Source organism: Pygoscelis adeliae, unplaced genomic scaffold, assembly GCF_000699105.1.
Source record: "Pygoscelis adeliae isolate BGI_AS28 unplaced genomic scaffold, ASM69910v1 Scaffold442, whole genome shotgun sequence".
Taxonomy (NCBI): Eukaryota; Metazoa; Chordata; class Aves; order Sphenisciformes; family Spheniscidae; genus Pygoscelis; species Pygoscelis adeliae.
In genome coordinates this window covers 684,276-710,998 of record NW_008824191.1, presented here as the reverse complement: position 1 = coordinate 710,998, position 26,723 = coordinate 684,276, and the positions used below count along the sequence as shown (strand labels likewise).

General features: G+C 52.2%; 1 protein-coding gene across 1 annotated transcript in view; it reads right to left on the bottom strand.

The window, feature by feature from the left end:
- Window positions 1–26,723, bottom strand: part of CNTFR (ciliary neurotrophic factor receptor) — an 88,253-nt gene that overhangs the window by 59,249 nt on the left and 2,281 nt on the right. Inside the window, exon 2 of the mRNA XM_009334715.1 lies at window positions 738–968. Within this exon, the coding sequence (XP_009332990.1) occupies window positions 738–968 (231 nt within the window). The remainder of the gene's footprint in view (window positions 1–737; window positions 969–26,723) is intronic.

Below are 26,723 nucleotides of genomic sequence, written 5' to 3'. Positions count from 1 at the left end.
CTGGTGCCTCGCAGCATCCTCCGCAGCAGTTACCATCCCACAGCCAGCTACGCCAGCTGGTGCTGCCAGACACCCACTGCTGCCGGTTGCAGACGCCGTACTGCGAAACATGCAGTTGCTATCAGCTGTACAAACACAGCAGCCCACCAAACACACAGCTGCTATCAGCTCTCAGCACTGTGTGAAATACAGCACAACTCTTGTCTCCTGCACCGAGACCTGTGAATCAGCACATCTCGTGCTTAAGGTACGCAAAATCCTGGGAAAACTGTAGCTGTCCTCCAACACGCCTGCACACAGGGGCTCTGCAAACACACAGCAACTGCCACCACCTTTTGGCTGCTCCTCTGAAACAACCATGTTGCAGTAACCCCAGCCAGGACTTCTGCTTCCCAGCTGCAATCCCCTCCAACTGCTCAGCCCCAACTCTTTCCACCTGCAGAGACGGTCGTCGTGGCACTGGGCTGGATGGAGAAACAACATCCCTTCCCAAATTTTTTCTGGGGCATCGTTTAATCTACCGGCTTTGATGCAAAGTTTGGGGCAGGAGAGGCTGATTCCAGCATCCTGCTACTGGCATTAGTACACCATGGAGAGCTCGTATGGTGGGGTGCAGCAGGCAACCGTATGTATGGACACTACAGGGCTTGGCATGGCAGGAGGGGGCTGCGAGTGGTCAACATGGGAGCAGAGAGCATGGCTCTGTCCCCCGCAGTGTCACACGCCAGGGTACTCACTTCCCACCCTCAGGTAGGTCTGGTATTTGAGGTGCCAGGAGGAGCCCTCGTAGCAGGAGTACTGGCCGCTCTGTGTCAGGTCGACTTTCTTCAGGATCAGGTAGGACCCATTCAGGTGGGACTCATCGATGTCGGTGCCATTGGCCGTCCAGGTCACAGCTGCGTCCCAGTCCATGGAGCCACACTTCATGGTCACATCTGCGCCTACCCGCTCATACTGGATGTGGCTGTCTGTGGGGAGGAAGAGGAGAAAACCAGGTGAGCTCGGAGGCCTGTGGGCAGGGCTGCCTTGGAAATAATATCTTACCATTACTTGTAAGGGAAGCGAGGGAAGGACTGGGGCATGGACTGACACTGTGTTGGGGGCCAGGGAAGCCCAAGTTCTCCTCCTGGCTCTGATAATGATTAATTTTAACCTTAGAGCAGAGTGAATCAGCTGGCAAGGACCAGGGGATCCGGACTGATGGACCACCTCCGTCTCACAAGATGCTTTCCTCCGACCTTTACCTTAGAGGAGGCATGTCAGGGCTGCACCAGCCAAATGCCCCACAGCACAGACAGGTGCTCGAACCAGCAAGTCATTGCCACTCTTGTATCTACGTGGCTTGATGCAGGATGCAAACCAAACGCACACATCAGAAAATCCCAGCAGAGAGGTGACAGAGCCCCAGGACTTGTCACCAGCAAACTCAAGTTATTTACTAGCAGGCAGCTGTCCTTGTAATTCCCTGCCCAGGAAATCGGATGGAAGGATTGCAACCTAACTGTGGCATGCTTTGGAAAGGGGCAGCTGCATTGTTTGTCTCCCTGCCTGGCTTTTCTTCTCTCTACAATAACATGATGCCTTGCTGAGCTGTTTGATTTAGCACCTTGCGAGTGGGGCAACACAGCTCATTGGGCACCAGCTGCCTAATTGAATTTTCTCAGGTTTCTGGACAGGAGCTCGAGCTGACATTCATTAATGATCCTTAGCAACTGAATCTTTCCCGTGTTGCTACAGTGGCTGTGCTGAGCACCAGTCCATTGAAGGTGTGTGTGTGTGTGTGTGTGTGTCTGTCTGTCTGTCTGTCTGTCTGTCTGTCTGTCTCATGGGGTGAAGCAGGACAGGGGGATGAGCAGAGGATGAGGTTCCTTCCAGGCTTCATTCAAGCCTTTGTGCGCAGACAAGGGCTGTTCGGTTCTCAAAATACTCCTGGGCATCAAAACCTCATTTGACAAGGTTCCTCCCAAGGAAACCAAGCAGCCCTGATACATGAGGGAAGTCCTTACAAGGATTTATAGCAGCTAAAGGTCAGGAGACCAAAGGTGAGAACAAGCGGTCAGACGTGGCAGTAGAAGACGTCACTGGTGAAGTTCGATGTAGATCAGAGCTGGATCAGAGCTGCCCAACACCCTCATAACTCATGGGGAAAAGGGGGTCGAGGCAGTGAGAGGAGACAGCGTGCTGCTGAGGCCGTCAGGGCAGCCAAATTACAGCTGGGTGCAAAAGCGTTGCAGAAGGACATCAGGGTGCAGACCCACCCGGTGGTAACACTGTGTTGGTAAATGCACAGGGATGCACACAAGGAAAATCAAGCCTTGCTTCCCCTACCGCGCGTGGCTCCAAATGAGCTGCAGCCTCCATGGAAACGTATCGTGGAGTTACTGTGCTCACTTCCCCGAAAACATCAGCTCAGTGGCGATGGAAAACGCAAACCCAACGCTAGGAATTATTCAGAAAGGCATTGAGAGGAAAATGGAAAGCACTGTACCCTAAAAACCACGCACAAATCTGTCCCCGTGCCATTAGGAGCACAGTTCAGCTGAAAATGGAGCAGAGAGAGAAAACAGGGAAGAGCAAAGTCTGGAAAGAGCCCCTGCATCAGGATGGCTTAACAGACTAGATCCCTTCATCCGTAAAAGGAGACAACTGAGCGGAGACGTGACAGACACTTAAGCAATGATGAGTGACACGGCGAGGATGAATACAGAAGGACTGCTCGCTCCTTCTCCTAATAAAATAATCAAGGGGCAGCAAATGAAAACAAGCAAAAGAAAGTGCTTTTTCGCACAACGTGTGATTAAATTACAGAAACCCACGTCCATCAGATGCTGTGAATGTCAACATTTTGGGGAAAATAGTGATTAAATGAATCCATAGCAGAAGACACCACCCAGGGCTGTAAAACACCGAGCTGCCTGGTGAGCCCAGGGAGGCTGCAGGCAGCTGGTGGTGGGGAGGGATGGGAGAAGCACCCCCCATGCTTGTCCTGCTCTTTTCTCCCTCTCTAGACATGAGCTCCGGGGTCCTGTTGACAGGTGGGACCACATGGGCACGATCCAGCCATTCCTTGTGTGAAAGCCCACGGCCTGAGCCCATTTGCAAAGGAGAGAGCCCCAGGGCGAAGCTGGCCCTGGGGGAGACCCTGGCAGGTCTGAGTCCTCCTGCAAATGGTCTGTCAGGACACCTACTTCAGAGAGGGAAGCAGCACCTTTGGGGATGCTATCCCTGCTGGGAAAGGGGCTGCTAAGAACGGACGAGGAAGAATTGGGTTGTGGTGAGTAAGATGCTGGTGAGATGCCACAGAATCATCTCAGACACCAGCCAAGGGTAGGGACCTTTGAGAGACTGCGCTGATCAGACAAGTGTGTTTCAAGTGTCTTAAAAAAGCTTAGAGCATATACTGACAGGCAGAAAGAGGGAAGACCATCTAAGCTGAGGTATCTGTGAGGATGGGTAGCTGGAATGGGCCCAGAAAAACAGGCAGATAGGCAGAAGCATGGAAGAAGATGGATGGGTGCACGGAAGAATGAATGCGGGTGATCGCAGACAGACAGACAGCTGGATGGATGGGCACAGATGGGATGGAGGGAAGTGTATGAAGCTGAAGGGATGGGCACAGATGGGATGGAGGGAAGTGTATGCAGCTGAAGGGATGGATGACTACGCAAGTGGATGGATGGATGGATGGATGGATGGATGGATGGATGGATGGGCATACAGGGGGATGCAGAGATGTGTAAGAGGATGGAGGGATAAGAGTATAAGCAGCTGGCTGGCTGTCAGTGTATGTAGGTGGGAGGGATGGGTGGACAGATGGGTGGGTTGGTGGAGGGAGGGGCGGATGGAAGGACCAATGAACAGCAGTGGGGTTGAATGGATGGTTGGCTGTTCGAATGGCTGTGGAGATGGATGGATGGATGGATGGATGGATGGACGGACAGACGGATGGACGGACAGATCACTAGGCAGATGGGTGGATGGATAGTTATAGATAACAGAGCTAAAGTAAGAGTCCCAGCACCTTACTCAAGTTCTCCTCTAATTTCTTCTATTGAGTAAGGTAAAGACATTTTCTCTTTCCCCTTCCTGCTGGCTCACAAAAGGCCATTGACTGTCCTAGCCTTACACTTGGGGACCTGGTCAGCAGAGACACTGGAGATGCTGTACCACCCACCAGCCTTGCATGGAGAAAGGCTCATTGCAGCGATGGGCCCACAGACCTGCCTGCCTTGCCTGGCTCGTGCCTGCCCAGTGCCTGGCCCCCAGGAAGGCTTGACAGGGGCGGGAAGCTTTGGGGTGCCCAGCTCTGCTTCTCAGGACTGTGGCTGAGAGCTTGTCTGTAGCTGGTGGCAGCAGGACTAAGCTGGGAAGGGGGAAAAGGCACCTTGAATTGTTTCCTAGTTGTCCTTAAGCACAGTGCAAACATGTTGGCACTCATCCAGAAGGGCTGAAGGAGCCATTCCTGGAAGACAGCTCTTTGAAAGCAATGCTCCTTTCCAAGGCAATGATTTAAGGCCCCTGACGAAGGAGAAATCCAAAGCACAGTTTCGGAGGAGGCGTTTCTCCCAGACAGGTTTGCTGAGGCTCTTTCTGGAGCTGAGCCAGGTCCCCATGTCCCTCCTGCCCCATGCCAGCCGTAGGAGTCCTACCCAACCACACCACCATCTGAACACATGGCAGCCCCACTGGCAGGCATCACCTCCATTTGAGAAGGGGCACCATGGGGACAATGCCCCCCCCCAACACTACAGCAGCCCTGTCTTGCGCTGTGGACACCAGTTCTGCTTTAGGATGGGGATGGGCAAGGGTGACCAGAGCTTTTACTGGGTGCCTCCACTTCCCGCAGGCTGGGTATGGGCAGGACCTCCCTGCCCCCAGCCCACCCAGAGCCTCACATCTCTCTCAAGCAGGGAGGGGAGGGCGGTTTGTCCCCCCTCCTGGTCATCATGTCACTGGTAACACATGGGATCGATGGCTGAGATTGTGCCTGTGCTGCAGGGCCAGCCCTGCTGGATGGACATCAACTGATGGCATGGGCAGAATGAGGGCCAACAGCCAGGGGCTGCAGCTCGGGAGGTTCAAGCTGGACATGGAGGAAAGTTTATTCTCCAGGAGGGTGGTACAGCCCTGGGACAGATACCCACAGAGCGGGGGGATCTCCATCCTTGTAGGTTGTCAGGGCTCTGTTGACAAAGCCATGGCTGATATGGTCTACTGTTGGGAATACTCTTCTTCTGAGTGGGACATTGGACTTGACACCTATAAAGACCCCTCCCACCAACACCACTGTGATCACTGGGTAGAAGTGGGGTTGGGGTTGTTGTGGCTGAAGTGCACAAGGTTAAACATTGGAACAGGCTGCCCAGGGAAGTGGTTGAGTCACCATCCCTGGAAGTATTTAAAAGACGGGTAGATGAGGCGCTTAGGGACATGGTTTAGTGGGCATGGTGGTGTTGGGTTGACGGTTGGACTCGATGATCTTGGAGGTCTCTTCCAACCTTAATGATTCTATGATTCTATGATTCTAAGTGAGTAGAAGTGATCCTTAGAGATGCTGCCCTGCCCCTACACCACCTTGCTTCTCCAAAGTATGCTGCTTTTTGGGTCTGGTGACAGCACAAGGGTGAAGCACACATGACAGGGAGGTTGTGATGCTGCACCCCAACTAGCAACGTGCCTCTGAGCATCCAACCCTACCAAGGGCCACATCATCTGTTGCAGCACAGCACGCCAGCCAGGCACAGCATGGTTTACGACATAAAGTCCCAGAGCTGGAGAGGAGCCGTGGTGATGCATAATGAGGGCAGAAATTACAGCTTTACCCACAGCCCTGCAAAGCTGCAGCGGAGGGAAGACGGGAGCTGCCCGTGGGACAGACACACACAGCTCTCAGTGGTGGACCTGGGGCAGCACAGTGAAACAAGCTGTGAGCTGCTTTGCTGCCCTCCTAGCAATGATGAGTGACTTAATGATGGCACGATCTGTCCAACTGCAATGCAATGGGGACCAACAGGACAGCAGTCCAGGGGAGAGACACAGAAGGAAGGGTGAGATGTGGGGTCCATGGGAACACGTTTGATGCTTCCCAAACCCATCCTGCTCAGCTGGAGCTCCTCAACAGAAACATCATCCTTGTTTTCCTTCTTAATGAATCTTGACCTGCATCAAGACTGCAAGGACAACAACACAGGGAAATCCTGCGAACTCGAGGGCTGCGCTGGCATGCACCGTGTTGGGAAGGAGCAAAACTCCTCTCGGGACCCTCCTGGGGTCCCAGCATCTCCACTGGCTGCTCTCCCTCTCTTCCCACCGAGGCTCCCACCCTGCCAGCGTGGGCAGTGGGCAGCTGCCAGGGCAAGCGTGCCGCTGTGCACTGCCCTATGCAGCATGCATGGGGCCACGCCACGGATGCAGCCCTGGGGTTCTGTGCCCAGATGCCTGAGGGGTCTTCTGAACAGTGAGTGGAGGAAGCAGAGAAGATGGTTTGCATTCCCGGCACCGGTGCTCACCGCAGTCCCTCGATGGGGCTCTTTGTGCCAGGGCCTGTTGCGAGCCGACTTCCAGCACACACTCGTAGGGGCCAAAGCCATCCTCGCCGTCACAGCGATTTGCAGGCAGATGGGGCCAACTGTTCCCCCCGGAGCCCTCTGCCCAAATGTACCACAGGGTCGTGGCTGGCGTAAGCAGAGCGAGAGCAAAAGGAAAGCATGGAAGCATTTTTGGAGACAGACGCAAGCACTCCTCCTCTGCAGGACGCACAGCCTCCGGCTCTGCCCCTCTTTTGCAGATAGGGAAACTGAGGTAGTGAGAAAGGACATGTCCCCATTTCCCCTGATGGGAAGTGGAGCACTTCTGCAGCAGGACGGAGAATTATATATGTGCCTTCAAACAGAGGGGCCTTCACATCACCCCCATTAGCCTTCATACCTCCCTCCCAGAACTAAGCAACTAGCCACGAAAAATCATCTCAGCAGCTAATTAGGTCTCTGTGTATGCATTCATAAATTATACATTTAATATTTACACAGTGCCGGGGCTATGCCGAGAGCTTCCAAACAGATAAACTGGCAAGGTCTTCACCTTGCAACTTCCTGTGGTAAATGAAATGAATAAGCCCACAGGAGAAGAGCAACGAGCCCCAGGGGGTGGGGAGGGTGAGGGGAAAGAGCCTGGCCAGCATGGGGAGGGAATGATGATGGCACTGATCCCCACCTTGGCTGGCCACCGCTGCAAGAGCTACAAGTGCCTCTGCTCAGCTCTGTCCCAAGTCGCCTTGCCTCCTTGCAGCGACGTCTCATGTGCCGGTGCCTGAGGAGGAGGTGGCTTGGCCATATCCCATCATCCTTCCTGCATGGAGGATGACATTCCTGGCCATTGGGTTGTGTCAGCGGTGGCACAAGGCTGTGCCTTCTCTCCTGCTCCTGCACCCATGCTGGCCGGCATGAGCATCACCGACCATGCCCAAGGGATGCTGGTGGCTCTACTCCCATCTGCAGCTTCACAGCCCTGAGGTCTGCCCTTCTTGAGATGAAACAGCCTCTGGCGCTGGAGAGGGTTTCCCGACACCAGCTTCCTGAAGCACACTCCATCCTTGACCTCCTCACATCTATTCCCTCCAGTACTGCTTGGTCTTTGCACAGGTTTTGTTGTCAGCAGAAACCTTCCCTTCAAGGAGAAGGAATTGCATGGTTAAGGAGGCAGTTCTTTCACGAGTGATTTAAAACTAGATACATCTTTGTAAGGAAACAGGCGTAATTAAGTGTCATCGATGTAGCCAAAGATATGGACCGTTCCAAGTTAATTTTGTCCATTAATGAAGAAATGCAGCAAGCAGAGCCCGCGTTTGTTTGCTCTACTTTGGTAAATCCCTGGAGTCAGCAGCTTTGCTCTCTTGACAAGAAAAAATAATTAGCGAGAAACTTTAATTAAGAGATAACAGATGGGTGCTAAAGGACTTGTACTCAATCACTCCACAATAGCCTCGAAGCTCGGTTTACTTCAGGGGTGTTGTAAAGGAGGCACTTTCCCCCTCCGACATGCTCGGCTCAGGACAAGCTCCAGGGCAGGAGAGCCTCTTCTCTTGGCCTGGATGTGACCACAAAACATCCTCCCATGAGGGGCAGCAAAGCCCTGCTGCCCCTGAAGAAGCTCTCCTCCAGCTTTGCAGCAGCCTTACCTTTCACCACTGCTCTGCAGCTGAGTGCACCTCCCTCTGCAGCTACACCCCAAACCCAGCTAAGGGATGTCCATCACGGCATGAAAAGGGCCTTCGTGGACCTTCTAGCCACTCAGCTGCAAGAGGCTGATGCTTCTTCCATGAAACTTAATGCAATACTGGGACCTTCTGAGGACGAAGGGACACTTTTGCAATCAAATATGCCATTGTCACAAATGATAATCCACGCCACAGGCTCCCTCCTGGACCCGATGGTCCAGCAGTGGGGAGGCGTGATGCCTACTCTGCTACCAGCTTGGCATGCCGTCCCTGGAACCGAACTCCAGGTGGCATAGTTGGGATGGCAGCATAGTCAGGATGGTGGCACTTGCACGGCTCGTGCACCGGGGCCAACAAGGCTTAAGCATAAGCACCCTCCTGGGGAGAAAACGCAGTGCTAAACCCAGTGGGAAACCACAGAACAGAGACCCACCACTGGAAGCAGAAGCAACACAAACTCGCAGCAGAAGCAAGGGCCAAGTCCTTGCTGCAGCACTGGCTTAGCCCCAAGGGATGCGGCAGCTACCCGTGTCTTGTGGGCTGTGGTCCCATGCTGAGCCCTGGCTGGGAGACATGTAGCAGGATGGGGGAAGCTGCCTTAGCAGACGAGTAATGCCAGCATCATTTTTCTGCTTGTATCACACCATCGGACTGGCTGAACGAACAGCTTTGGCCCTGTCTGAGCAGGATCTCACCAGGGCAGAGTGTGCCCTCCCTGTGCCAGGACAGGACTGCTACGTCCGTGTCTCATACTGGCCTTGGTGCATTTCTGGCAGCCCCATGTTGGGACACAGCCTGCTCTTTTGACCCGTCAAACCACATCAGCCTGGAGCATCATGCTGGCAGTGCTCCTTGCTGCAAGCCAGAAGGGCTCCACATCAAAGGCAGCCTTGTTTCCCCACATGCCATCACACTCAGCTCTTGTTGGGAGTAGCAGGGGCTGTACAGCAGCGTGCTGCCCCAACACCAACTTGTCCCCAGCCACAGGGGACAAGCAAACCTGGGAACAGCAACCAAGTCCATCTTGCCTTGGTAACAGGGTCTCTCCAGCCGTGAATGGTTAGGAGGCCCCAAAGAACCTGTCCTTTCCCATGGCTTCGGGATAGGACTGAGCTCTGCCAGAGGGTGCTAATGCTGGTGTGTACTCATCTGCAATGGTTGCATACCTCATCTTGTGTTGCCATATGCAGGACCAGGAGAAGATATGCCTCTGATGTTAATTCTGCTTTTCTGTTTCACCAGCTCTGCAGCAGAGAGGACTGGATGCTGTTGGGCTGGTGATCTTGGCTTTTTTTTTTCCCAGGAGACTTTGCTCTTGCATCCCAGGAGGGGACCTGAGCTCATGTGTTGATCTGTTTTCCAGCAGGAGGCCTTGGTAAGACCTTCACTTGGATGTCCTAGCTCTTCTGGTCCAAAAATGCCTGTGTTCTGGAACACCAAGTGCTCTCCTTGCCAGGACAGGCTTAGCTATGACACCATTTTCATCCTAAGGCAAAGGGAAGGCTGTATGGAACCTTGCCCACTCAGCTTCCTCACAAACTCGACTTGAGATGACTTGTCCTGAGGAAGAGCAGTTGCCTGGTGAAGCAGCAACTCCTCCAGCCCCCTGCATCTACATTGTGGCTGCCCCAGCACGTGGGGTGGTACGATATGGAGGGGAAGGTACTGGAGGACCAGAGGGAGATGAATGGCACTAATGGGAACCAGCACACAGCAGAAAAATTCCGCCGATATCCTCCAAGCCAGGCTCACTTGAGCCTTTGCCCTTGGCTGCCAGGTGACTGGTGTTAGCACCCCAGGTGAATTAAAGGCTTGTTTTCTGGTCCTGTTTTTTCATGCAGACAGGACAAATAACTCCAGGCTACAGAAGAGTGCTTAGATCAGGCTTTTCAATGCTGTTTAAGGAGAAATCAATATGCTTCAGAATTAGGTGCCCAAATCACAGCCGTAAACACAAGAAAAGCTCATTGTGGTCCAGCCACAGCGTGAAGTTGCCTGTATTTACTGAGCTTTGGGGACGGGGGGCAGTGCTGGATAGAGACATCGGGGCGCCTTGCACCCCACTGACCGCAGCCTGCCTTTTAAGCCCGGTGCACAGTGTACACTTCCCCATCACTGTTTGCCAATGCCCACATGCCCGCCCTCAAATAACAGCATTCCTCCGCACGAATACACCGGGGGCGACCGCTATTTGTTCACATAACAATCCGGCTCCCGCTTCACCCAGATCAAGGCTGCAGATTAGCATCAAGCATTGTGCAATATTTTTTTTATTAGCACAGAGTTATGGAAGTCAGAGGCGTAAAAGACCTGTTGGGTCCCACTCAGTCCATCCTCCTTCTGCCAAGACAGTATTGGTCCCTGCAGCATATTTACTATTTCTCCAGTCTAATTTTACATACTGTACAATCTGTACAGTGCCAAGTTACGATCCCTGTGTGAGAAGCAGAGCTCTCAATTTCCAGGCTCTTGGGTGTGTAAAATCACAACCGTGATGTTAAATTAACTTTTTTTTTCCTTGCATTTAATCATTTAATAGCTCTAAAATTCAGCCCCTCAGGCTCTTTCTGTCTGTTGGCTTGGGTTTTGCCTGCTGTAGGCCAGTGGCTTGTCGCTTACAGATGTAATGCTCACACCCCTGGGTGGATCGGCAGCAGCTGGGCTTGAAGCTGGGACCGCTGCAACTAAACACATGAACTTCTGTGGCCCAAGGATGGAAAAACTCCTCCACTTTCTTAACCACAGGTACAGGAGGTTCATCCTCCTCCTTATGACCCAGCCCCGGCAAGGAGGAGGGACAGGGCACACCGCATGTGGGGCCAGGACTCAAAGGCATCACCCACACTAGATTTAGAAATCAAAGCAGGGGTGCAACCTGCTGCACTGAGACATGGCGAGACAGGGTAGCACCAAAGTATTCCCAGTGATGTCCTGTGCCCTGCAATTCCCAAAGGAAACATCAATACTTTTTCCTCCATCCCTACATCCACCAGAGGTTAGACCCCAGGACTTGTTTCTTCCCAAGAGAGGGATTTCTTCCCCCTGCACTAACACCAAGACTTTTCTTTACACATGTGGCTACAGGATAACAGAGGAACTGAGCTGCTGCCAGCACAGCACGGTGAACAGAGGGTGGGAAGAATAGATGCTGATAAAATGGGAAGCGTTTTCCCAAGTAATTTTTTTTTTTTGACTTGGTCACCATCACTCACTTCTCCAAGTAACACTTGCACTTCTGGAGCCTGGTGATGATTTCAAAGCAATATTAATAATAAGGCAACCATCTACCCTGCCCATCAGGGGCTGTATTAACAATTAAGCCAAGGCCTCGGGATTTGCCTCGGCAATAACAAGGTATTACATTTGCATTTCATTCCTTTCACTCCGAAGGATCCTCAAGCAAAGCCAAGCCTGGAAGCAATCACCGGCGCATGCTGAGCCATGGCACAGCTGTAGACCTGCAGCCTGACAGTCACACAGAGCATCTGCTGGGTGCAAGCATTTCTGGGGTGAAAGATGGCAACATATCAGACTGATGGCACACTGGAAAGAGAGTTACTTCCACCAGAGAGATCAAGATAAATCCCTGAGTATATGTAAAGAAGCATTGCAGACCATGAGAGGACACCAGGAGAGAGCTCCTGGATCTTGAGCAGAGCTTGGAAGCAGGCTCCAGCAGGGGGTTAAATGAGGCTGGGTTTCTGGTTATGGGCTGGAAGGTGTATCTGGGCCACGGATGACACGACTGCAGGATCGTGGTCCCCAAATAGTTTCTGAGCAACTCACAGAGCATGTCTACAAGACAGCAGGAGATTGCAAGCACATGGTGGTTTGGGGCATGTGGATAGAGGCTTTGCATGCCTTGTGCAGATGCACACACGTATCCCTACAAAGCACAACGCAGAAGCTCATACCTCGGAAAACAAAGCCTTAAGATGAGGATGGTAAGCTGGGAGCTTTCAGCTGGGTTTCCCATTCCCAGCAGCGGCACAGAGTGCTTTCAGAGGAGGGTGCATGCAGCTCCTTAGAGGGTTGTGAACTAAGCCATCTCCTGCCTGGTCCTGCTCCCTTGTTGGTGCCTTGAAGCACCGGTGTACAGTACCCTTTCCAAAACCCCTGAAGAAGATGACCTTCATTAAGCAACTGAGCATTTCCAAGCGGCCCCCATCGGCTGGCTGCTGGCAGAGGCCCCTGGGTTCATCACGCAGAGCCCGTAACAACTGCACTGCAATTTCTATTCCACGCTCGCTGCCTCTCCGTTTCTGGAAACACCTCCTCCCCCGCAGAGCCTTTCCTGCTTGTCTACCCAGCACTATTCCCTCTCCATACCACTTTTATTGCCATCCCTCTGACTAAACTCGCAAAAGGAGAGAGCGGCGCTGTTTTCAGGCTCTGTGAAACAGGAGCTCATCCTGCCTTTGAGAGCATCTCCTAACCTCCAGTTACTGATGCTGCTGTTTCTGAGAGCCCTCGAGTTGGTGAGGTTTTTTTTTCTTCCCTGTGTTGGGGATGATGAGCAAATGTTAGTTCAGGAGCAGACATTCATTCAGTATGATTTGAACTAATTGCCCATTATTTCCTAAATTTCAACACTTAAAAGCTTCCAGTGTCTTATTGCAAAACAACAGCTAAAAGGCCAGTTATGTTCATTGACTGAAATACAAATAAACGTGCCCGGCTCTCTGGAGAGCTCTTTGGTTTGAAGCAAAAGAAGATTTTAGGGAAGCATATTTTCTGAAAGTGAGATTACACAGAAGCTCACCATGTCTAGAGCTCCAGTTATCTGAAGGCACTACTGAATTACAACTATTATTAGCACAAGAGATACTTGAATTCTGGAATTTCTGTAAAACGTTTTGAATTCAGGTTCTGAAGCATTTAAAGGACTTGAGAAAATATCTTTGGCTCCAAGTCAGCAAAGCACTTAGGCAAGCCCTTAACTTTCAGCATGTGTTTAAGTACCTTGCTGACTTGGGGCTTTTAACCCCGGCAAAAAGAAAGCGAAGAGGAAAGAAAAGCCAAAGGAAAAAGTTCTGGTGTGCGTGGAAACATCCAGGCAAGCCGAAATAATACAGGAATCTCCTCTGGAAAGCAAGAAAACAAAAAATAATAGTGACTTGCTTGAAAATTAAACACTAGAGGAAGCTTTCTGAAGAGGGGAGAGAGACTCCCAGAACAAATGGAGTATTTCAATGTAGCCTAACGCTGGCTTCACTCTCCTGCCTCTTCAGCATGCTGAAATTATTTATTGCTGGAAAAAAAAAAAACAACCCCAAAACCTGCTTCCCCCTCCCACTTCCAGACTAAGCGTGATGGGAGAGAGAAAAATCTTGGCTTTGGCAGTGAAAAAACATCTCTGAAATGAGTCGGCTGTGAGAGGCTGTCTCCATCAGGAGGGACGAAGAGAAGAAGGGATGAGGGAGTGAATGGTAGTAAGGAGGAGGAGGAAACTGCCCACAGGCAGGAGCCTGCAAACAACCACACACACTGCCTGCAGGAGGGGGAATATGAGAAAGCCCATAAGGAGAGAAAATCAGTGCAAATCTATGCACGCATGGAAAGCAGCTACAGGCAGCAAGCAGCTCTTCCCCTACCTCCGGCTTGAGGCCATGAATAGAAAACAAACTGAAGCTGAGCAAAAAGAGGATGCTTTGCAGCCCACCCAGGAAGAGTGGCTGCTGGCCCGTGGGAGATTGCGACAGGGAGAGCGGTCGCCTGTGTGGGGACGGGTGGGAGAAGATGCTCCGGCTCCTCCGGGCTCTGGCGCTTGCAGCCCCCCGCAGCCATGGCACAGCCGGGTCAAACTCAGGTTGCCATGAAGTTGGAAACGCTGCTCTGGACCCATCAGGAAAAAGCCCAAACTTCCAAAAATTCTCCTTTAAAGAGAGGGGAAAGAAAAAAAGAAAAAAAAAGAGGAAGGTTCTTTCGTTCAGAAGGAAACCAAAGGGTTTCATGTCTTTTAGGTTTTTTTCAAAAAACCACTGTGTTGTACAAAAGGCTTTGCAACTCTTTTTTGGGGGAGAGGGAGTGCCAATTTAAAGTGAAGAGCCTAACCATTTCTGAAAAATACCAGAAAGACATACTGCAGCCCTTCACCTCATCCCGCAACTCCCCCCCCTCCCCCCCCGCAACAGAGAAATATGATTTTGTAAAACATACGGATGTTGACAGGACTTCATTTTCCAATGGAAAATGCAATCCCTGAGGATTTTCCCCGTCAGCTCTGCTCGGGACAGATTGGCAGCAAGCGCTTCGCTTCCCAACGGAGATGCCCCTCATGGGTAGCGCGGGGTCCCAGCGCAGGGGATGGAGGCAGCTCTTCCCCAGCACTCACGCTACTGCACTGCCTGCAGCCCCCTGAGGACGGGCACCCTGTCACCCACTGCTCTGCGTGGGCACCCGGCGAGAGGCAGCTCCTGCCTTAACGAGCCAGCAACTCAAACAGATGAGACAAACGAGGGGAGCATCATTCTCCCCATCTTACGGACAGAGCTGAAGTCCCCAGAGCAGATTAAATGACTGGCCCAAGGGTGCGCAAGTTGTTTGCATCAGAGCTAGGCTCTGATTTTGCATCTCCCCTGTGATCCTATGGTACCTAGTACATCGACGCCAGGGTTTGGTTGGGCTCTCCTGGCCCTGCTGAAATACAGACACCCAAAGCACGGAATTCATTTGAGATGGTGTCTTCTTATCCATCTTGAACCCCCGCATGTCCCCCGGGATGCTAGCACTCAGATGTTGCAGCGTTGGCTTGTGGGGCTATGAGACGGCTGCTGCCGTGTACACCGGTGATTCCCCCTGACGTAGCAAAGCGAAAAGCCTTCCATGAAGAGTGGTTATGCTAAAAAACTCCTCAGGGCTAAGCAAGTTAAGAAAAATGGCCCAAACTCACTGGAGGAAGGAAGACAATTAAATCAACTAACAGTCCGTATCCACTAATCCCTTGTGCTACGGCCCACTGGGTTTGACTCGAATGTCTCTGCCTGCTGACACCCACCTCCCACCCCTCTTCCAGCCCTGGCACTGCTTTTCACAGCACCCTGGCAAGCCAGCTGTGCACGTGTGTTGTGTGAGAGAGAAAACCCACCAGAGGCAGGAGCTCCCAGCACGTGGTCACAGCCCAGCTGGGACCCCCCAGCAATGGGTTGTGGAAGGACAAGCTTGGGAGCTGCTGGCCCAGACCATGGCACGAATTAAAGACTGTTTGCAGGAGGGTTCAATATTCACCTGGGAGACAGGTTTGCAACATCACACAACATGTTAAAAAAAAAATAAACGTGATGCGCTCTTGGTGGCTCTCGCTATGCAGTCTTCACTCTGGAGCTGTGATTTAGGGGAGGATGAAGAATGTTACGGGATTAAATCTGCCTACCTAAATCCTGAAATTTTCCTTCTGCATTTATATCCTGAAGTCCTACCCATGGATCAACAGAAAGATGCCCACAGCCATCTCTCTGGAGCTGCCAAGAATGTAATTGCAGAAATATGGGGAAAGAAATGCATCATGGATGCAAAAGCCCATGGACTCACAGAGCTCAGTGGAAAAGACTTGCCCAGATTATGGAGTGAGATGGACAACTTCACATGGAGGGAGGGAGGGAGGGTTCACCATCAGAGAAAGGCTGACCACTGAATATCTTGTTCAGATAGGGTAGACACCTCCATTCTCAAGTGACTGATCTAGTCTCCCCCAATTTCCTGGGGGACAAGGCACATTTCCACCTCCCAAACAGCACTTCTTGGTGGCCCAGGGGTTGCAAGGTTGCTGCTGCGTTCAGACAGGGGAGCCGGGAACAAAGGGAGCACATGGAGGTCCCAGGCTTCAACGGCTGAATCTCCTGGTGGGCTGATGGACCACACGCTGACCCTGCTGCCACGCAGGATACACGATCAGCACCTTCACTAAGGCTAAGTCAAGCTAAGGCAATGCCAAGAACCAGAAAAAAATAAGAAAAAAACCCCAACCCTGCATAAAGGCGTAAACAAATGTTTCTCTTAAAACGACAGCTTCCTAAGTCCCATGTCATTACTGCTCCCCCAGGAGCTTCCTTTCTGTCTCCCATGCTGCCATCGCAGCAGCTATGTAACTCTTGAAGAGCACCGACCGACAGCATGAAAATGGCCGCAGTGATTATATTGCAACACTTCACTGCTTCCCTGAGCTGCAGCTCCTTCCTCCACTGTTGGAAGTGAAGTACGATCAATGCTAATTAATTATGGGCCAGAACCTGCCAACCATGGTCACACTGAGTTCAGTGCCGTTTCTTGAATATTCAGGGCTCACTCTCCATAAAAGCAAGGATCAGTCTCCAGCAAGTTGAGCTGAAAACAACAGAAACTCTCTTTGCAAGCCGGGAGGGACAGACAGACATGTCCATCTCAGGGCTGAGAGCTGGAAGAGTCGCCTGCGCGGGGGCAGACCCAGCGCGCCGCAGCTGTAAATCAGCAAAGCGCCATTGACACGATGGGAAGGGCAGTAAGGCAGCCTGGAGGCATCCCTAAAGGCTCTCCGCCAACAGGAACCACGGAGCTGACAGAGCTATTACACCCGACCAAGGCCAAGAGGAGGATGCTTGCGATGGATCCAGCAAGAGAGCACAAGCATCCTCCAAGAGCAAGGAGGAGCACCACCCCTTCTCTTAGCACCCAAAGTCCTCTGTGATGCTGGGAGAGGGCAAGGCAAAGGCTGGGTGTTACCGCGCAAAGCTGGGGAGGCTCCTCAAGGGCAAAGCCCTGGAGATAGCTGAGGCAGGGAAGAGCCCCAGTAAAGTGGATGGACTTCCAGCAGGAGCCCCAGTGGGAATGGTGCTACAGCTCACTAGCAAGTGAGCCTGTAGCCATTGGCAATGGCCACGGTTCCTCCCCCTGCTAAGGGGCTCATGTGATGCTCTAAGAGCTGGGAGGCATCAGTGGGGACCCAAGCTCCTGAGCTGCCCTTCCCCTCTGCCACACAGCAAGGATCCTCACCCGAAGGAAAAAAAACAGACACAAGCACACAGACCAATTACCTCGTGCTTCCCACCACAAAGGTAAAACTAATTTTCAAGTCTGCTGAGCACAGGAACTTGGATGCGATCACCAGCCAGGCACTCCACTGCATCCCAGGTAATGCTACATCCCCTCCCAACAGCAGGAGTCCTGCAGGGCTCAGCAGCCCCTTCCCAATCCTGAGCAATGTCACTGGATTCTCACGCTTTGCTCCCAGCCTCTCCAGTTGTCTCAGCAGCTGGCACAGGTTGTGGCAGATCTTCAGGCTTTCAGTTATGGCCAGACACGGAGGCTTCCCATGGAAAATCACAAGGAGAGGAGTAGACAGACAGACATTAGCTTCTGGATTTAATACACTCTCACTCCTCTGTGCCTCAGTTTCTCATTTGCACAGCATGCTCTCAGCTGGAGCAACCACACCACAGTGCAAGCAACCCACAGACGCAGCAGAGTCTGACCTGCCAGGGCTTGCGGCTTGGCTGGAGTCAGAGGCTCCCTGTGACTCATCCTACGAAGTCTCCAGTTCACGGCTACGGCTGGAGACTCCCCTTGGGAGCAAGCGCTCTGGGCTTGGCTTACCATCCGCCCAAGAGCAGGTTTGCACATAAACAATGCGGATGGTGAGCAGAGCTCTCCTGCCTGGTTGGAGATCTGTGCTTGGACGGATGCATGGACATGGGGCTACCAGGGCTGGCCTCCAGCACCAGACCCCTGTGCACATGCTCTGCACGATGCGGGTTTGCACCAGCTGCTGCTGTCGTAAGCCTGCCTTCCTGCAGCTCACAACAGGACAGGACCCTGATCCCCCTCCGTAGCTCTGTTACCTCGGTGAGGGACACTCGGCAACTTCCTCAGCTTTATTTCAGTTTGGATCCTGGAGGCAGCAGGTGTGGCCCTCTGCAAGCATCACAGACCAGCAGAGTAGAGAGGGGACATCTCTCCAGAGAACAGAAACACACTTGGGCATAGCAAAACATCCATTCCCCACCAGCTCTCTGCCAGCAGAGCTGTGTTACCCAGCAGTGCACCCAATGCCTGGACATCAGAAATACATGCACATACATGCACACCTCATTACACCTTAGCAAAGTCAGCAGAAATCAAGAAAGACACGCTACACGCTGCAGCTCTGCTTTAGCTTGTGCATCCCAGTCAGCTCCTCAGTGTGACGGTGCTGGCTCTCTTCTGCCTACAAAGCCCACAGCTCTTGGCTGGCAGAAGTCCTCCAGGCTTCCAGCCTTGCAGGTCAATGTTTTTCAGCATTGGCTCTGCAGACCTCTGGCTGCTTTGCAACACTCCAGAATAGATAACTAAGAAGAGCCCAGCTACTGCCGGATGGCTTAAATCCACTAACAGGGATCTGCACTGGGGGAAATGCTTCAGGCTTTGCAAGCTAAAAAAGCTAGGAAAGTCAAGTGTGTTGAACCTGGGATGAAGGGCAGTGCGTGGCTCTGCCAGCTGTGTGCACCCTACGGTGAGGCTCTGCCCCATCCAGGGGGATTTTGCACCAGGAGGCGGATGTGTCTTGCCCAGGGCTGTGGGACAGGGACTCACCCTGCACACAGACATATGCAACTGCGCAAGAAGAAGTTTTTAGCCCCTTCCCCTTGTCTCCTAAGCAGAGACAAAGGCTGTTTCATCCCCATGTTGTGAGTCACATACACAAAGCCCCTTCCCCAACACCAGCCTCTCCAGTATGGCTCTAAGCAAAGGAAGGTGGTACAATGAGGCTCCAGACTCCTCAGCTTCAGTTAGTGGCTGGCGGCAGCTAAGCCTAAATAACAGTCTTTCCCAACAAATCCTACACCAAGAGATCAATGGTCCATACGCTGGACTAATACAGCTGTAACCCCTCCAGCCTCCATCACTGTCAATGCTATGCAGTTTCCCTTCACTTCTCCACCTGATTGGTCTTCATGGAGCACTCATTACAAGGTGACACACATCGCTTTTCCCCCCTGTAACGAGCCTGCCACAGCCCCTGCTCAATCCTTCTTCTTCTCCTTTTCCTTTTAATATGCCACAATTATATTGTCTTCTCTGCATGGATCTGCTCCATTTAGTGCTGCCCAAGACTGCTTATCCTGAAAGATGCTCTTTTCATCCACAGGACAGACCACACATCTTGCAAGCTGTTCTCTTTATTTTTTACGCTCCAGCATCTCCCACCTGGATTAGGAACCTGGGTATTAGGTATTTTCCTTTGCACAGAAGCACAGTTGTCTGCCCAGAGAAATTAAACCCTGCAAAAGACTCTGATTATTAAGGTTTGTGCATGTTGTGTCCCAGCATCTGCGCTCCCAAGCATGCTTCAGGTTTCCTTTGCTCTGTTCCCACCCTAGCAAAATCCTCTGCCCGGAAAGCAGAGATGATGATGTTTGGTCTCAGTGTCTCGCTGTGGCTGTGCTCCCATTATCCAGGGCTTTGCTTGGTCACAGACACGTCACAGGTGGCCTGAAGACAGCAGCAAGTGACTCACTCCATGTCCAACACTACTGATGGATGTGCAGGACCTAAACATCTCAGCCCGAGCCCTGCCTGCCCTTTTGGTCCTGGGGTCTGTCACACACAGCCCTGCTGACATGCTCTGGGAATTATTTGTAGCACCCTCTGCTAAGGCTGTGGGCTCTTGCAGGCAGTGCCAGAGCTGCCCCTGGAGCTGCAGCACTCTGCTCTTTCAGCCTGACCAGAGATTGGATTTGCAGTCCCAGGGCAGCCTATGATCCGGGACTTCACACACTGGAAACCCTTCAAAGGTGATAAATAATGAGTGGCACCTTCAGTCCATGTTCAGCTGGACACATGTTGCTGAACAGGCTGGTGGGGACCAGGCTGCTTTGGAAATGTGACATGGCTGGCTCCCTGGGATGGCTGCATGTGACTTCCAAGGCAAGACCTTTCTGAGCTTTTGGAGGCTAATTGAAGCCAAACCCCTGAAGCGCCAAAGTTTTCCACTCCAAGTGTCACTGTTTTATGAGATCTTCCATTTCTGGAACCCTCTGAGAATGTAACAACAGGCATAAAAAAACAACAGGCATAACCCACGGTTGAGGATTGCTTCTTCCCTCGCCAAAAGGAGCTCAGTGCTAGAACAGGACACGGCCCTTCTTCAGCAGCCAGAGCTCATGCAAAGAGCAAAGCCCATAGCTATTCCCCATGTGCTGGGCTATGCCTCAGCTCCCCGGGTCTGAAAAAAACTGTGCAAATGAGAGTTTGGCTTCCACCAGTATTTGGGGGCTCCCAGCTGCTACAGCAATGCCTCGATTTACAACCGAGTGTCAGCAGAGGAAGTGATGCTCCTGCTTCACACAACGGGACGATGCCACCCTAAGATGATGACCTTTATCCAAACCCTTCTTCCCAGCCTCTCCCCATGATTTGGGCTTGTCCAGCAGTGGGTTTCAGCAAGGATTTGTTGGCAAGGACCCAGCTGGCTTACACAGATGTCCCATGAGCCGAGTGCTGCTCCCTGTCCTATGCTGTCCCCTCTGCACATCCACACCAGCAGGTCCTGCCTGCTCCCTGTGAGTCACAGCAGCTTTGCCCCGGCAGCAGTAACTCCCAGGGCTTCATCCTGAACTGAACAGTCTCCATCCAAAGCTTCTCCGCGTGTCTGGCTGGACTACAAACCCCATTCCTCCTCCTTCATTGCTTGTCGATATGTTTAATGAAGTCTAAGAGACTACTGAGACATGGTTTTCCTTGCCGCTGGCAGAACTAATGAATCCTGGCAGACTGCAATCCTCTTGGTGGTGTCTTCTTCTCACCACAGATGTGAACTATTTTCACCAGTTTTGTGAGATCACAGGCTTGTACAAAACCCGCCAGATCCACACTCTTACCTTTAGCTACTTTTTCTTTTCTTTAATCTTTTACAGCTTTGTGATCTGCTTCAAAACACCAGACTGACGAAAGGGTTCATATTTTTGTAAGCATCCCAGATTATTTCCTACTAGATTTCTTTCCAAGCTCTCAGATGGCTCATATGGACCTGGGGACAGATCCCCGCTTTGCTCCAGAACCTTATCTCTGTTGGCTCCATTTCAAATAACTTCTTCCGTTCCCAGAAAGGGGTAAATGCAGTGCAAATGCCTCCAGACAGACATGTATAGCAAAAGCAGACAACTTATTTGCAATGTATGTCCTTTGCATGTCTCCAAACTTCAGCAACTTGCTAACAGCAAGTCTTCAAAGCCCTGGAGCCACAGAGCTGTGCTCCCTCTCACCTAAGTGCCAGTCCCTCTATTTTTCTTCCTGTCCTTCTCCTCTCTCCCCCACCTTCACTTTAAGAGCATCTCTCCTCATGTATCCGACAGCACTTTGCACAACCGGACATCAATCTCATGCTGACCTGCAGCTATTTTCCAAGCACCAGACCCTAGGGGAGCACCATGAGCTCTCCGCTCCCTGATGGGCACGATCTGAGCTGTACTCCTGCAGCGCACCCCAGCAAGACAGGCCACCCCACCCCACGCACCCGTGACTTTCTACGATGCAAAACTAACAGACACCGTGTGGAAATCAATCCTCTCGATTTCCAAGTGCTCTGGGGGGAGAAATGAGCCTGGGACGTGCTCCTCATGGGGCTATCCTGCACTGCCAGCTGGACCCAGGGGGATGCTTGGTTCTGGGACCTGCAGGGCAATGAGGCAGCGGGCAAGGAAACACAGGCACTAAAAATAGGCTGTCTGCAGTAGGGGCTGACCGCATTTATTAGCAAGCCTGTGCTCCAGCTGACCACAAGGTCAGCCTCCGAGAGCTTGGCCATAATTCACTCTGTGTCTGGGCAGGAAATCTACTTGAGCTCAGAGGGATGTCCAGTAATAGAAAAGGATGATCCGGGACCCGGGGCTATTTTTGCTGTTTTCTTTTACTTTACAGACAGGGAACCTTTCAGGAGATGCATCTTGTGCTGGAAAAAAAAAAAAAAGCCAGGTGGCCTGGGACAGACAGAGGGGTAGGAAGGAAAAGGGGGGTGGGGGTGCAGAAGTTTGTGCCTATTTGGGTCTGGGGTTCTTCTCAGACAGACTCACCTTCACCACGTAGGGCAGAGAAGCAGCAGGGAAAGATCAGAGCAGCAAGGGACACCCTAGACCTTGATGGGCTCTTAAATGCCCTAATAGCATGCAGCAGAGTTTAATGGATTGCAGCTGGGGTGTCATTGCAGGTGGGGTGAGTTGGTGTCTCTTGCTGCTTCCCTACAGCTGTGGGCTGGCAGGGAAAATGGGGAGGCAATGGGGAAACCACCATGGTAACGAATGCCCAGGGATGAAGGTAACAGACCTTGCTTGCAAAGGCATCAGAGGGACACGAGTTTCATGCAACATGAGCTACAGCCAGGTTGTACCTCTGGCCAGCATGGGTTGGGCTAGCAGATCGGCCCCCAGCAGACGCAGCAACCCCACTGGAATGATGCTGGTCCCCAGCAGATGGCCATAAGCTTGGGCTAGCTTAGCCCTGGGAAGCAATTAGCAAGGCAAAGGAGGCAAAGAGCGGATGCCTGCCCTTGAACGGCAGCCTTCAGAATGATTTAAACAGGCTCCGTCTCGCGGAGAAGCTCGAATCCTAATCGCTGCGCATAAGCTGCCGGTGCTGGAGCCTTCATGTGAGGGGTAGTGTGTCCTCGATGAGTCAGGCTGAGTCACCCGCTGGGTACACAAGTTGCCTACAGAAGTCAGATGATTGCTGGGGTGCCCAGAGGTGCAGGCAGCACTGCTCTGCCAGGGGTGCTGCCATCCAGGGGTGCCCAAACCTTTGGCAATACCTTCCCCCACTGCCCCAGTGCTTGTGTCTTTCCCCTCTTGCAGCTCCAAGGCAGGAGCATCTATCTACTCATGACGTGCCCTGGGACCGAGGTCTTCCAGATACAGCTGGCTCCTTCAGCAGATTATGTGACCACCACCGTGAACTGAGCTCATTTAGCCTGAGAACAGGCTGAGCTAAGCCCCCTGACTTTGGCTGCACTGAGCAAACCCTGATAACATCCTTCCAATGCCAAGACATGTCCTTTTATTGATCCAGCACGGAGCCTCGGTTCTGGCTCTCCAAGCTCTCCATGAAGCAAATTTGAAGAGCATTTTGGCTTCAAGATGGCTTGCAATGAGTGATGGATGCAGGGGCAGGTAGAGGCTATGCCAAACCTTGCTTCCTAACCAGACAGAGATCCTGGAAATGCTCTGAAACCAGCTCACACGCTGAACGGGGCTGCATTTTGGAGCAAGGCTGGTATTTCAGCCAGCTGGATAATGACAGCATGCAGACTTATAACAGGAAGGATTAAAAAATGTAATTGCTAATGGGGAATTAATTGTTAATGGGGAATCATCATTGCAGGAGGGTGTTCCCAGTGTGGCTCCGCAGGGATCTGTTCTTGGCCCATTGCTAATCGCTTGTCTTATCAATTATCTTGAAGGCAACATAAAACTGTTGCTGGCAAAGTTTGCCGGTGACAAAAAGGCTGATGTATATAACGGAAAGGACGAGTCCATTGCACACAGAGCTCTGGAGCAGTTAATATAGTAGCCTTTCCTCGTCAAAAGCACGTGTTTTATGCAGCCAAACACAAGTCCATTCATCTCCAGCGGAGGAATGTAGGTCAGACTCGCAGAAAGCAGGGCTGCATCTTGAGGAGGACAACGCCGATAATGCCTTGGCAGGAGCCACCCGGAGATGAAGTGCCAGTGTGCTGTGATGAGAGCAAAACTTGGCCCGAGACGCAAGGAGGTGTCAGGGGAGGTGGGAAGTGCTATGTAATGAGGAGACAGAGCTTTCTCCTGCACTGGCCCCAGCTGGAGCAGGGAACGAGCCTCTGTGGGAAGCACGCACCGTCTCCAGCCTCCCGGCCGGCCGCTCAACACACACGCATGGTCCCTTTGACCTTGCCTTCCCCAGTGTAAACAGCGACTGCCAATTACAAAAATTCCAAAACACGCTGTTGCACACGCATCTTGCCCTGGGGAGCGGGTGGAAAAACAAACAACACATGACAGATGTTAGTCATGTCGCTTAATGCATGACTGAAAGGCACTCCAATAGCATGGTGAGGAGAGGAGGGAAGGGAAGGGAAGGGAAGGGAAGGGAAGGGAAGGGAAGGGAAGACGAGACCTTCTGTATGTATATTTGGAGAGACTACTCCTGCAGTGCTGTCTTAGGTTGGATGCACATCTCCCCTGCGCACCCATGGGCACAAGACCAAGGCTTGAGACCCAGGTAGCCCATCACGCCACTTGAATCCAGACACCTTAACTGAACAGCATCTGCACAACAACCAAAACCTACTCAGATGTCTACAAACAAGCCACACGTTTCTGCGTGAATCTACAAACCATCTCCTACACAGAAAACCCAGAGAACGCCCCCAAAAGCAAAGCAACTAGTTTAACCGTGCCAGGCAAGTGCCCTGGGGAGTTGCAAGGGCTGATTGATGTGGGAGGAAGCAGACTCCAGAAAGAGCGGGTCGCATCCCCATCAGCCAATGAATGCCACACAGAGAAGATTGGACAATGTGAGCAGGGGAGAGAGAGACATATCTACAGTTGGTTTCTCTTCAAAAAGCCAATTTGCATGGCTTTCCTGTGCATTTTGAAAGCTGTTTACTGGCCCAGGCTTTGTCTTAGCTGAAATGTGGGCAGCATTTCTAACGAGGCGCATGCAAACTGGAGCTCCTGGGAGGCTTTGCAGCAGAACTGATTGCAAGAGATTAGCACCAGGGCTTAAGAGAGCAAGAGAGAAGGGAAAGTAATGAAACAAAATCTCTCTTTCTTTTCCTTGGTTGAGGAATGATGGGGGCTAATTGCTTGTTGCTGGTCAGAAAGAGAGGAGATAGTAGCTTCTGCGCCCATCAATAAATTAACTCCAGCATGTGGCATCTGAAACGCATTCATTTCCAGAGACGTTTATCTCTTTGCCTCCTCTCTTGGGTGAAAACGTAATTATTGTTTAAACATGAGTTAATTCAGCAAGGTGAGGATCAATAAAGCAGAATTACTCCTCTTTTAAAAGCAGAGAAATCTCAATCTGGGACAGATGTGGACATAACTCTGGCAGAGCTGACGGACAGGGAAGATGCTTTGGTCACGGCAAGAGCCTGGGGAAGCAGAACTCCCTCTTCCCAGGACTGCTGTAGCCCTTGGGTCTACTCAGAACAGCTACGTCCAGCCACAGGCAGTCATGGCAATGAATAGAAAGAGCTGAAATCACCCATGCACGTACGCTTTATGGCCTGACACGCGGTTAGGCATCTCCACCATGTACACACTTCCCACACAAGGAGCTTTGGCAAAGTCCAAGGGCTCATGCTGTGGCCTCTCCCTTTCCTTTGAGGGTGCCCAAGCCCTGCTAGGGACAGGGTCTCTGCATGGCAGGTACCTCCGCCAGTGCTGCTCTCACACGATGGAGCCCCTGGCCAACAAAAGGTGCAAGTGTCGCAGCAAGCAGCATTGCTTCTGTGCTCTGCTGAGCTTTCTCCGTCACCTTCCTCTACTCCAAAATAAACTGGCAGCAACCACTGCCTGCAGAAGGAAACTGCTGCTCCAGCAGAACCCACAGTCCAACCTGGTTGCCCCAAAATGGCATCAACGCCGGAGCCAAAGACTCTGCGGTGGAGGTGGGCTGGAAGCAATCCCCGTTTGATGGCTTGAGCTATTCTGGGGGTGAAGACACAACATGGGAAATGGGGATGTTTCTCCTGGGGACTGGCATTGCCAGCTTGCATCCAGGTACTCTGCACCATCCCCGTGGTCCCCAGTTGGGGTGACACAAGGGGCCACACTGTGGGAGAAGCCCTCGCTAACACCCTCTTTCACTGCCCCTCTGCCCCATACCTGCAGCAGGACACTCAAAACCCCCTGCCCACGCCAGCACATTAGTGACACCCTCTGAGCATCCCCCTGGGGCTGCCCTGAGCAATGGCTCTGGTCTCCCACTGCACAGTGCCCACCCCCATGGGTAGCTGGAAGCGGCAGTGCCCAGCGGGGTGGTGCAGGTGTAATTTTAGCAACCTGCCACGAATGCGAAGCAAGGGAGCTCTGTGACCTGAGGGAGAGAGGGTACCCAAATCCATTGACCTCTGAGCCCCTCCACATACACCCCCAACCTTGGGGACCATCCTGGGTTCCCGCATCCCAGACAAATGCACCCTTTGCTCTGCCAGCTCCAAGGAGAAGGACCAAAGATGAGCAACAGAGGGGTTAATGCATAAGCAGCCTCACCTCCTCTGAGTCCGATGCTGCTTTTATTAATTCATGTGGCACTTTGCAGGACACTCCAGTAATCACCAGAGTGCACGTGAGAGCCAGGAGCGGGTGGCCCGCCTTGCTGCGCTGTGCTCGTGCTCACTTAACAGCTTGTCACATCCTCCTCACTCAAGTATTCAGTGCTAATGCATCTCTTAAAGTGCTTCATGAGCTATTAAAGTCGAGTGTGCCTCAAGTGTATGATAAATGGACTCCATGCCAGCGTCTTCCCCCCACTCCACCTGGTCTCTGCCACCAGTGGGATTAATCCATCCTCCCACCCCATT